Source organism: Dendrobium catenatum, unplaced genomic scaffold (genome assembly GCF_001605985.2).
Source record: "Dendrobium catenatum unplaced genomic scaffold, ASM160598v2 fragScaff_scaffold_551, whole genome shotgun sequence".
In the NCBI taxonomy this organism is placed as follows: Eukaryota; Viridiplantae; Streptophyta; class Magnoliopsida; order Asparagales; family Orchidaceae; genus Dendrobium; species Dendrobium catenatum.
Window position 1 is genome coordinate 309,258 of NW_021319013.1, and position 13,906 is coordinate 323,163.

General features: G+C 34.6%; 1 protein-coding gene across 1 annotated transcript; it reads left to right on the forward strand.

The window, feature by feature from the left end:
- The first annotated feature begins 9,271 nt into the window (after window positions 1-9,271).
- LOC110106828 (bZIP transcription factor 27) lies at window positions 9,272-11,032 on the forward strand. The gene is made up of 3 exons (XM_020836864.2): window positions 9,272-10,035; window positions 10,639-10,716; window positions 10,802-11,032. Exons 1-3 carry the CDS (start codon window positions 9,364-9,366, stop codon window positions 10,871-10,873), a joined length of 822 nt encoding a protein of 273 aa, XP_020692523.2. The 5' UTR covers window positions 9,272-9,363; the 3' UTR covers window positions 10,874-11,032.
- The last annotated feature ends 2,874 nt before the right edge of the window (window positions 11,033-13,906 follow it).

The window sequence follows — 13,906 nt, forward strand, 5'->3', positions numbered from 1 at the left end:
TATAGTTTGTATATATTTAAGTTATTTGTAACGGTGAAATTTTTCTTAAAAAATATATATTTTTTTTTATATTACAAGCACTAAACATTTTATATTAAATATTGCGTTAACTATATTTGAAGAAAACGCAATGTGGCTTGGCATTTTCTGTAAAAACGAAAAGCTCTTTCGCATTTTCTGCAGAAAATGTGATGCTACATCACATTTTCTTAAGAAAACGAAATCCTGCTTTACGTTTTCTTATAAAACGCGATTCCTGTTTACTTTATATGCTCCTACTCCTAATACTTTAGCCAAATCTGCTCCTAAAAATTTGGCCTTAAAGAAAGCTATAGAAATGCTCCACTAATTGTTTAGAAATAATAAATTGTATGAAAAAAGAAAGACAGAAGAGTCAAATCGATTGATTCCCTAAACTGTTCAATTCCAACAATGAAATCAATAGCCGAGAAAGGGGCAACACTTACCAAAGTGCCTATCTCCATCAATCTATCTTTACCTAACCATCCATACATCTTTACATTCACTGCTACCACACCCAAATACTTTAGACCCTTTTTTTCCCCTTTTGTTCAATATAATTTCCATTTGATATGCTTTGTGGCTGTGATGGTCTCTTATGCAAGTGAATTTTCTGATCAAAATTAATTACTATTGATAGATAGGGCATATATTGATTAACATTGATAAGATTAACAAGAGTGCAAAGATTTCTGAAATTTAAATAAGAAAAAAAGATCAAAATCAGTTATTAATTCAAATGTATTGAAATTTATCAAATAAGAAAGAAATTTTCCATTGATAGTTCGATGTCTATAATTTTATACTCTATATAGTTATATAATTTTTGTTGAGTATTGTTGTGTGCTCGAATATTCGCGGTGGTAGAGAGATTGAGTGTTTAATATTCTAGCTTTGTACAAAATCTAGCACACCAGATAAATAATAGATAGGGGTGAGAGAGCCACAAGAGACACCATAATTCTTACGTGGAAAGCCCTGAAAAAGAGGAAAATCATGGGGTCTTGCCTAGTTGAAATTATTCAACTAATGTTTGTCATTGATTACAAATGATGCTCTTTCTTGGAGGAATGTGTTTGCACAATATACTAAATATACATCATATATAACATATTACATGGTTGGAGTTGGAACAATCTAATTATATAAGACATGTTCTCAAGAGAACATTGGTATGTATGTTTGGTCAGTATGATTGTGGTCGACAGGTGATGGAGGTCGGAGGGACCATAGTTGGGCTACAGAGTTTGGAAGGAACGTGGTCGGGAAATGAGAGTCGAAGGGATCTTTGTCGGAAGACCGAGTTCGGAGGGACCGTAGTAAATGGGCAACAAAGGTCGGATGGACTGTAGTCGGACGATGAGGGTCGAAGGGAAAGTAATTTGGTGACTAAGGTCGAAGGGACTATTGTCAGGCAATAGAGGTTAGAGTGACCGCTATCGGCAAGTGATGGAGGTCGAAAGGAACATAGTTGAGCGACTGAGGTCGAGGGACTATAGTTGGGCTACTCTAGTTGGAGGGATTGTAGTCGGGCGATGGTGGTTGGAGGGACCATAATCGACAGGCGACGGAGGTTATAAGGACTATAGTTGGTGGGAGGCGGAGGTCAGAAGGAATGTAATTGGGTGACTGATTTTGAAAGTCCATAGTCAAGTGATGGTGGTCCAAAGAACTATAATTAGTGGGTGATAGAGGTCAGAAGGGCTGAAGTCAGGAGACTATGGTCTAAAGATCATAGTCGAGCGACTATGGTCAGAGGGACCATAATTGACAGGCAATGGAGGTCAGAAAGATCATAGTTGTGTGAGCGATAGAGATCGTAAAGATCATAGTAGGCTGACTAAGGTTGAAATATAATATTTAGAAGATAGTGGTTGAAAGGACTAAAGTCAATGGGCAATGAAGGTTGAAAGGATTATAGTCTGTACGTGATAGAGATAAGAAGAATCATAGTCGAGCATCTAGGGTTAAAAGATTGTAGTCAGGTAACAGTGGTTGGAAGGACCATAGTTGGCGGATGACATGCAACAACCAAAAAAATATATATTTGAAACATTAATTTTTTATTTCTATTTGAATTAGATCACTTTGGTTTTGTACTTATAAGCGTTAAGATGCTAAAAAATGTCACTGCAACATCCACTACAGGAAAAACGATCGTTATTGGCGGACGAAATTTGCCAGTAAACATCAAATTCCATCGGTAAAATTTGTTTTCCGGTGAATTTCTGGCAAAAAAGTTGTCCGACGATAATTCGTGCTTTGGAAATTTAACTCTATCGAAACAAATACTCTGAAAATATTTCTGGCGGACTTATCGGCGGAAAAACTGTTACCAAAACACCATTTTCTTGGAAGAAATTTTGACGTTATATCTGCCAAAATTATCGGCGGTAAGTTTCTGCCGTAAACACCGGCATATAATCTGCATAATGGTTTCACCGGACAGAAACCAACGGAAACATTTGATGGATAATATTCGATGAAAATAAGATAATTCTGATTATGCATGCAGCGCAGGGCTGCTGGGTCTAAGTACTGTGGCACTCGGCTACTAACAATTATATATATATGTCGTTGGTTTGTGGCACTCCCTACCATCACCTCCCTCACTCCCTCATTCTCTTTGCTTTGTGGAAATTACTAAAGGGGGAGAGGAAGAGAAGGAAGAGAGAGAAAGAAAGTTATTCAATGCATTTTCATATGACATTCCTTTTATAAAAATTATTCTATTTATTGTAAGTAACTACTCTTACTTTTATTTTCATCTATTTTAATTTCTAAAAAAATTTATCTCTCTTAAATTGATTAAAAATACATTATCTCCTAATTTTATGAGCTTTCACTATGTAACTTTTGTTATGTTATATAGTTGATCATTCTACACAATTTGATATTATTTATTGCATATCCATCGGTTAAATTTGTGTGCAAAAATTTCTCTATTAAATGGGCAAGAAAATGTATACTAAAAAGAGTCGAAAAGCGATGTATTATGATTTGATATGATAATATTAAATATATTATATGTTGAAATGAATGATATGAACTGGCGGGATATAATACTAAGATATTATATTGAAATGTGATAGTAATTAACTGAAATGATGTATTGTATTGATACAGCTCTTATAAAAAATGATAATATATGATATGATAACCTCACATGATACCCTGAAGATTCACTAATGAGAGTCATAAGGAGCTTGAGACTTATTAGTAGTGATAAGGAGTAAGGACGATTTCCACGTGATTCAAGGGAGTTATGATGAGTACATTGATTGGATGTTATAAGGGGCGACTAATTGGTAATCATAAATGCAGGTTCAAGATACTCTTAAGACACCCTAACATGAATATATTATATAATTATGATTATTGATTACTGCTAACTGATACTGATTACTAATATTGATACAAATTATTATTATTGATACTATAAAAAAATTTGACTTTATGGACACTAATTTCTGCTACTACTTATTGTTACTGAATACAAATACAAATAGTATTATAGAACTGTATAACTGATGGATTTAAGAGAATAATTGAATGATATGATTGAATGAAACTGATTGTTTGATAAAGACAGAATGACTGATTGATATATTGATTCAAATATTTACATTTACTTAGTCCCACTTGAATATCTATTTGCCCATAATTGATTTTTCTTTTTGTTAATGATATTTTTCGCATGTATTCATCCCTTCTTGATACATGTTGATATTTTCTTAGCAAAATGTAATTTTGCATAAAACTAATAATAATTTAAACAACAAAAAAATAATTATAAGCCAAATATTATAAAAGAAAATATTTGTATAGTCTCTATCTAAATCATCCTTTTCAAGTAAATGAGCATTATCACTTCTATATTTATATTAAAAATGTAGTTTGTAGTTTGACTATATATACCTTTCATAAAAGTTGGTCTTTAAATCAACAAGAGCCTAGTTGTTTCGTAATTAAAATATGGCTTGAGCAATCCAACATACATATTGGCCTTCACCAAAAGACAAATAACATTACATTGCATGCATATCTCAAGGGGACTCCATGCTCTACTTAATACTAGACTTATGTGCATGATTTTAAATATACATAAGTAGAGGTCTAGTGCATTTAGGTAAGTTTAGTGGAAGTTTGGATCTTATGTAAAATTATCAGTCTAGTACTCTAGTCTAGTACATTTATTTTTACAATAAAAGTTATAATTTTCTCTTTTTTGTAAGCACGTTTCTACATTGTGGAGTAACCAATACATTTCTACTTTTGACGACCTAAAGTTTATAGATGACTTATGGTCTACAAAGTCTTTTTAGATGACTCAATTAAATGTTGCTAGCAAAAAAGTTTTATGTTAGATTAGGTCAATTAACTACCTTCTTGTCAAGTAAATTAATTATACGATAAATTAAGATGACAAATTCGTAAAATCATGATCAAATTATGTTTTTATTGTTCGATCTAATTTTTTCCACAAGTGAACCTTGACTCTACTAGCTAATTTAATTAGGCAGAAAAAGCATGGGGATAGGGAGAATGAGTGGGCAAGTAAAAAGATGAACATTGGAATGAACTACTCCTTATTAATACTAAAAATAGCATAATCATCCTCATAATCAGAATGTCCAAAATATGTATTTCAATCCCTTATTTATAGGTTAAGACACCTACACAATATACTACATCTAAAAATAATAATAAATAATATATAATTTGATGGTTACATACTATTGCAGACACCTAGACTAGTCCTTTATGCGTACTTATGGACATCGATATCTCATGCAGCTCTAGCTACCTCAGTCAAGTGCCATTGGATATTACTCTTGGTGAATGTCTCTTAGGTGAGTACTTTGAGCAAGTCCCCTCGAGGGAGTTTCCTATGCAATTTCTTTCGAGCAAATACCTTAAGTGGGTGTCTTTATCTTATTTTTTTGGGTTGAAAACTCTAGCATTGCTGATAAGGCCATTACTTTGGGATGGTAGGTATACATCTCTTGTGGTTTGGATGATGGGCCCTCTAAGCAAGGAAAGTCACCTCAACTGAGAGAAGTCTTTCTTTTGGATGAGTTCTCATGAGGGGACTACCTCCTTGAGTTAAGGTCTGTTCAGGCAAGTTCATCCCTCAATCAAATATGTCAAGGGTATATGCTTCCTTGGTAAGACTTCTTCGAGGTGAGGTTCAATAAGGCAAGTGCATACCTTGTTAAATCATATTGTGCCTATATCCCCTCTAAGAAGGGAATGTCTTTGTCGAGTGCATATTTTTGGTGGAGCTCCTTTGAGGTAAACTTCAATGATATGAGTGCTTGACCTTGTTGAATCTTGCTAGGAACGATCCCCTTTTAATGGAGCATGTACTAGATGAGTGCACCTATGGGCCTAATTCTTTTGGATTAGCTTGATTAGTCCATGTGAGTTGATTATATTTACATATTAGGGTGCAGAGAGATGATAAATATAATATATTAATTAAAAAAAAAAACTAAATTTAATAATTAAGTATTTTAATTGAATATTGAAAAAGAAAGAATTTTCATAAGGAGGGAGGAATACCCAATGAGTTCAACATCTCTTAATTTCTCTTACAAACTCCAATAACTAGTCGTCAATTTTACAAGGTATAGAGAATGTCGGCACAACACCTGCATGGCACAATAGTCACTCAAGGATAAAAAAAAATTATTTTATTTTTTAATATTTTATGTATTTAAAATATATGAATATATATGATCCATTCAAAATTTTTACTTAATTTTGTTTGTCTTCTTTTTCCCTCTATTTGTAAACAAATTGAACACAATTAATAATAAACTCTTCAATGTGGTGCTTCATTTCACAATATATTTTCTGCATTTATTTTTTATAAATATGAAAAATGTCACCTTGCATGATTATAATCCCCTTGGGATGAAGGAATATGTTAACAAATTTTACACTTAGAAAAATCAAAAACCTCAAAAAATAAAAATTGATGTGAATTTTCATATGATCTTATAAAAAAATGCTAGAATTACAGCAAGTTAATAACAGACAAAAATCTGATGATGATTGATGGACCGACCAAAATAAGTCAATGGTTGGGAAAAGATTCAGCGACGGTCAGTAGAAAAACTCAGGCGATGGTTGGCAGGAAACCTTGCGGTGGTCGGTAAGAAACCCGGCGGTGGTTGGCAGGAACCCCGGTGGTGGTCGGCAGGAACTCCAGCGGTGGTTGACAGGAAACCCGGCGGTGGTTCACAGGAACTCCGGCGGTGGTTGGTAGGAAAACCGGCGGTGGTCGGCAGGAACTCCGACGGTGGTGGGCAGGAACTCCGGCGGTGGTCGGCAGGAACTCCGGCGGTGGTTGACAGGAAACCCGGCGGTGGTTCACATGAACTCCGGCGGTGGTTGGCAGTAAAATCGGCGGTGGTCGGCAGGAACTCTGGCAGTGGTTGGCAGGAACTTCGACGGTGGTCGGCAGGAACCCTGGCGGTGGTCGGTGGCAAGAGAGCTCCAAAATTCCTCCCTTCCTTCTCCTCTTTTTCCCTCCCCTCATGAGAAGAGTGGGGGGCTATTTATAGTTTTTTGAGAGTGGCATGACTTATAAATATATGAAGGATCAAGGGTAAGTTGGCAGTGGTTGGATGGACGGCCGATGTTGAATCCTTTGATCATGAACCGTTTGATGGACATTTGAATGTCTTAGTGATGTCGGAATTCAGTGATCTTGGGCTGGTTGGATTCGTCTCATCGAGCCGCTCGATTCGACTATAAGCTTGTTATGTTTGGAAACTGTTTGGTAATCCAAATTATGGTTTGAACCTTCCAATAGCGCTTCGGGTCCTTGATTTGGACTCATTTGGGCTCGGATTGAGTCGATTGTGGTGTCGTTGGATCTGTGTTTCCGAGACGCTCAGTTCAGCTGTAAGTTAGCTGAAATCGGAATTCATATGATCTTCGATTTAATTTCTGAAGTTTCCAACTTGATTTTGCCTCAAGATTCGTGTCCGATCAAGGTAATTTTTGATTATATATCAATATGAGTGCTTGACCTTGTTGAATCTTGCTAGGAACAATCCCCCTTTAATGGAGCGTGTACTATATGAGTGCACCTATTGGCCTAATTCTTTTGAGACTAGCTTGATTAGTCCATGTGAGTTGATTATATCTACATATTAGGGTGCAGAGAGATGATAAATATAATATATTAATTAAAAAACTAAATTTAATAATTAAGTATTTTAATTGAATAAAAATTAAATATTGAAAAAGAAAGAGTTTTCATAAGGATGGAGGAATACCCAATGAGTTCAACATATCCTAATTTCTCTTACAAACTCCAATAACTAGTCTTCAATTTTACAAGGTGTAGAGAATGTCGGCACAACACCTGCATGGCACAATAGTCACTCAATGATAAAAAAAAATTATTTTATTTTTTAATATTTTATGTATTTAAAATATATGAATATATATGATCCATTAAAAAAAAAATTAATTTTGTTTGTCTTCTATTTTCCTCTATTTGCAAACAAATTGAACACAATTAATAATAAACTCTTCAATGTGGTGCTTCATTTCACCATATATTTTCTGCATTTATTTTTTATAAATATGAAAAATGTCACCTTGCATGATTATAATCCCCTTGGGATGAAAGAAATATGTTAACAAATTTTATACTTAATTAGAAAAATCAAAAACCTCAAAAAATAAAAATTGATGTGAATTATCATATGATCCTATAAAAAAAATAAAATAAAAATTGGAATGCAAATATGTTCAAGAAGTCTGACATTGTTAATAGTGGAAGCATGTTGATATGATGTGATGCTTAAAAATTAAAATTAAAATATTTATCCAATAAAGCCTCTCTCATTCTTTATTTTGCTAAGGGTAGTGGACTCTTACATATGAATATTGTACACCTCTAAATCAAAGAGAAGATTTTTCTCATCAACACATTATCCTATAGAGTACAACTGTGTTATAGTACTTAAGGGAAAAAGAAAATTCTCTCATAGATGATAGTGAAATCTAGTTATGATTATATAATTTTACTATATAGTTATTATGTTTAAAGAGAGAACAAACAAAGATTATAGAGAGAGAATTTAGAGTGAGAAATTTTAGAATTTTGTTATATTAGCTTGACTACAAATGATTGCTTATCATGAGCTCTCTCTCTCTCTCTACGATCATCTATTTATAAAATTGGGATCGAGATTTTGCGTGAAAGGAAAAGCAAGATATTGAATTACATAAATACAAAAAATACATAACAAAGGCTTTGTGTAAAATACATGAGTTGCATAGCCTCATTGCATTTAAGTAGATATTGATGAATTCAACTGAAGCTTTCAATGAATGACATCACTTGCTTATTAGCTAAAGTCTCCATCTTGTTGAAAGAAAATCACCAACTTGACTAAGAAAAGTTGTCAATTTATTTGAGTGAATGTTGATAACTGGCTTTTGAGCTTAGGCGTATGTGGCTAGATAATAATCTGACTAAATTGTATTCTAGTTAATTCATCATGATCCTAATGCGTTCATGATTATCTTGGCTACTTCATGATGATCTTAGCGAGTCATGACAGACATGACAAATTCGCTATTTCTTACATTCTAAATCAATCAAATTATTTTAAACCAGGCCGATTTAATTTGAACCGAATCATTGTGATATTTGGATGTGCAAAAGGAGTATAACCCCTAGGAATAATAATATCCTTAATCCTAGAATTATTTATACAAGTCATTCAAATATAGAAAAAATATATTATGCCAAACATATCTTTTCAATGAACATCGAAAATATAAAAAAACTTTTCCTATGAATAATTTAATAAAATTAAGTAAAGAAACTTAAATTTGAGTGGAAAAAAAAAGGTAGAGAGAGCCCACACTCCATTTATAATATCACCAAGTTTTGGATAGAGTAAATTTGGGGCCCTAAAAAAATCAATGAAAGAGAAATCATTAATACATAGATTATGAAATCATGAGAATATGACTAAACCCAATGAAGAATAACATCCATCAATAGATTTAGTAGCAATAAATAGATTGCAATTTCTTTCAAAGTATAGAGATATTGGTATGATTCCAAAATCCAAATATAACCATTGAGAGCATCCCATCAATAAAGTAAACAGGGCCAATAAATAGTAAGGATAAATCATTATCCGAAAATTTTTATATAGTTATTTTTTCAAAAATGAAATCTTAAAAAATGAAAAACAATGCTCCTCTGTCCGATTAAACGCCACATCAGTCCTCTCCTCTCCATCTCTCTCTCTCTTTCTACAATTTCTTCATCATCTTCCTTCCCCACTCCACTAACTAGCCATGTGGTCTTCTGATGCCGGTGAAGGCAACAGCTACAGCCACAGTAACAGCAGCACCAAAATCCCCTCGTCCGCCTCCTCTTCCTCCTCCGCCATCCTCTTTCACACAACTTCCAAAAGAAAGACAATGGAAGAAGTTTGGAAAGACATCAACCTGCCCACTCTCGGCCAAGACAGCCGCCCTTCAACTCCTTCTCTCTCCCTAGAAGCTCCACTCCCCCACAAAGCCACCGCTGCATCCGCCGCCTCCACCGCCGCTGGTCGCAACTCCTTCCGCAGTATGATCTTGCAGGACTTTCTCGCCGGCGCCTTCAAAGATCCTCCCACCTCCGCCTCCTCTGGTAGCCTTCCCCAGCTTCCCCAGCCCCCTACCGTCCTTAGCCTTAGTAGCTCCGGTACTTTTCGCCCTGGCTTTGACTACACGGCTTTTCGGCCCGGTCCGCCCAACTCTAATTCCGACTCCAGCTACGCAAGCCACGTTGCCTCCCCCGCCGCCGGCAGCGGCGGCTCAGATGACATTATTGTCTCTCGCTATCCTGCTTCCCCCGCTCTGTTCTTCTCCTCCAAGAAACTTATCTCTGATGATCCCTTCTGCATTTCCGGCGGTGATCGGCGCTATAAGCGGATGATAAAGAACAGAGAGTCGGCCGCCCGTTCCCGAGCCCGAAAGCAGGCCCGTATACTCATCCTCCTCTCTTTTGAATTCAGGCTATTACTCATTTTTCTTTTTTGAAATTTTTTTAATGATCCTCCCTAATGACCACCATAATTATCTCAGATGCTTTCATCATTAAAAATATTACTTTTTTGATTTTTTCATCACTTTATTTAAATACAGAGAAAATCATCACGTCGGAATATATAAAGAAGAGCTCCGCTCACTAATTAAACAACATTATCATCGATCATTAGTATTAATAAATTATGATTATCATATCTTTCTTATATTAATTAAGTTTGGTGGCCATTACACTACCATAATTGTCCTCAGCTCTCTTACATCTTTGGGATATTAGAATATCTTTCGTCAGTTCAACTTTGCAAAGTTCTATCTCGCTTGAAATTCGTGCGACAGTCCACCCACCATTAAATTTTAGTGAGAGAACTTTGGAAACAGAAAAATATATTTTTTTCCAGAACCTCAAAAACAGAATCTTATGTGTCGACACAGGGACTCGGTTAGACTTTAATAATCCCAAAAATCTCTCACAATTTTATATTTTTATAAAAAAAATTTGATCTTTTTTTGTTAACAATCTGAAGGAAATTAAAACAGGCATACACGAACGAGCTGGAGCTGAAAGTCGCCCAACTGACAGAGGAGAACACAAAGCTCAAGAAACAGAACGAGGAGGTAATACAGGCAAATAGTTTCCTTTCCTTTGCAATAATTGGTTATTACTGATCAAGTGAAATGTTTTCGCTCATTCTGTAAACAGCTTCGATTAGCAATGGCTGCTCAGCTTCCCAAAGGGAAGGCTCTTCAAAGAACCTCATCCGCTCCATTTTAAGAAAAGAAAGAAGCTCCGAAATAGTTGGGATCTACTTACCCTTTTAAACAATGCAGACTATATAGGGAGTTAGAAAGAGAAAGCTGTAATGGGGTTACCTCTGTTTGTGCAGAAATGGAAAAACAGCTCTTTTTTAACTAAGGAATTTTTTCCCCCAGCCTTCGCTTCTCATCTGCAATGCTATTTTTAGAGAGAGAAACTGAGAAAGAGGAAAATGGGTATAATTGGGAGGTAATTATAAAGACAAAGGTGGTAATTGTTCTACTTTTTGGAACGGGCCGTCCGTCGGGTCGCCGGCCCGAAGTAATTGTACGTGCGTGCTGCTGGTACATTTGATTTGACGTTTGAGGTGTTGATGGGTGCGTAAGTGGGTGCGAAGAATGGGTGCGCATAGCTTTTGGAGTGGCTTTTGGTTGTCGAGCTGGGGTTATTGGGACCCACTCGCGTAATATAGGGGCCTTCCCTCGCCTATTGCCTTAGGATTGAATATAATAATTAATATAAAAAAATTATTTTTTATAATGATACTTAATAAGAGAAAAAAAAAGGTTTAATTTACACATTTTTTTTTTTACTGATTATATTTTACAAAATAAAATGTAATTAAAGTGAGTTAGTACATGTTGTTATAATTAAATTTTTCTTATCATTTATTTTAATTAATTTAATTTCTATTTCGACTATCATAACACCGATAAATACTTTGGTTAAAATAAACAAATCCAAATTATGAACCTAAGAATCCAACGTTCAATATGACAATCATAAAATTATTTAAAAAATAGTAAATTTCATATTTTTATAAATATTCATATATGTTAATACAATAGAAATATGACGGGTCTATTACATGAATCATTTCCTCTATTGTGCATGCATTAAGAAGTAGCAAATTTTCATTTAAATCATATAAAAATATATCATTTTTAATATTTTCTAATCAAAATTTTTTAAATCTATATTTATTTTTCTTAACCTGTGGACGTAGAATGTCGTATGGAGATCAATCAAAATGCGACATGTCACCCATATGCTCGGTACCGCTAATGTGACGTATTCTGTTGATCTACGAACAACGTTATGCGCCTGATCTCTACACAGAATAATTTAATTCGGTTCAAATATAATCTACTCTCATGATTATGTCATAAAAAAATAGACGTTTTATGTGACCAAAACATCTAAAACGACTCACAATTATTAACCAGAGTCGTTGGTGTTTCCAATTATTTAGCTTCTTGCAGCTTTTTAGGAGAAAGCTACCAATGAAATGTGTACCACAAAAACTATCTATGTAAAGAAATAAATAAATAGAACGTATAGACTAATTATAGCTGCAAGAGGACACTTTTAATAACTATGAAAGCTGTATTTATGTGAATAATCCAAAGGCTGATTAAAAGGCTACACAGAGAAGAAATAGCGGTCGACAAAAATGAAAGGGCCACACCGACGACAACTCGCCACTTGTGCTCTACAGAGCATTGGCCAGCTCAAGCTTGCTTTAATCGATCAGGTTGAAAAGGATTGAAAACTGTATAGGATGATCAGTTCCAACAGGTTCGCATCGGATATTCTTCTCTCTCTCTCTCTCGGATAATTATTACCGAGGCTTTTAAAATCGGATCGGTCAATGAACCGGAAGAAGGAGTTAGAGGTTTGATGGTTCGACCGGGGTCGAACCGGATGACGTAATAAATATTTATTATATTTAAATATTATAATAATGACACAATTATTTATAAATATATAACAAAAATTGAAAAAAATTATAATACTTTTACTTATATAATAGTGAAATGTTAGTCAAATAAATTCAAACATTTAAATCTAAAGAAAAATCATATAGGATCAATTAAAGTTTTAAAAATAAATACAATTAAATCTACTAATTTAGTAATTTTTTTACTAATTTAATATTTTTTTATTTTAATAGTGTACATTAGACATTCTCTCTCTCTCTCTCTCTCTCTCTCCCCTTGCTCTACAATCATAGTGCAAATCATTATAAATCCTAAAAAGTGGGATTTGAATCGTAAGAAAGTTAGAGAAAATAGAGAAGAAGATGACCTAAAGGCAACAACAAACAATATATATCTATATATTATAAAAGTATTTTGCCTTGTCTACAAACTTCCATGGTGAGGGAGAGAAGAGGACTTCACTAATCTGTGGAAAGAAGAAGAGTACTACAAGCCCCTCAACCTCTCACTCTTTTGAAGTTACTATAGTTCAATTTCAATAAGTTAAGGTTCCTAAATCCCAAAAGAAACTTCTTAAAAAACAAAGTAAAGGGCATTTATATTTGAAGTCTCAATCTAAAATGTTTATTAGATGGAGAGCGGCATATATATAATGTGTGGTTGAGTATAACAACTAAAGATGATGTAGAATATGTGCAAGATTTGAAGCAATTATTAATCAAGTGATGTTCATTGACTGGCGGCAGCGATGGCTCATGCTTGGTCGCGCACTGACTCACGAGAGCATGAACGGGTTGATTTCGCACAAGATATTCAGACTAGCCGACTAGGTCTCACTCACGGCTCACGCACTAGACGAGTTGATTTCGGGTCAAATCGGGTTTCTGTGTCAAACCCGAATCCTATCTATTTAATTTGCAAACGAATTGAAAACTCAAACCCGAACCCGATCCGTATGGTAAACGGGTTGACCCGAACCCAAAATTTTTTAGATATTAACAATTATTTATGCTGATCAAGATCATAAAATCATACATAAAAATTTTTTTTTTATAATCTATATATAAAATAATAAAAAAAAATAATATCTAAGAAATACCGAATGAGGCAAAGTGTCAAGTCTTTGCTGCTGATAGTCGTTGGTGTTTTCCAATTATTTACCTTTGGAGAGTACTGCAGCTTTTTAGGTTAAAGCTACTAATGAATTGTTTGCTTGCTCAGCATTGGCACTGTGTGGCATAAAACCGGCCGTATATGACATTTCATGGCTTTAGGTGCAAAAATATAAAAGAAAGGTCTAAATAGTACATTACACCAATTATGGCTGCAA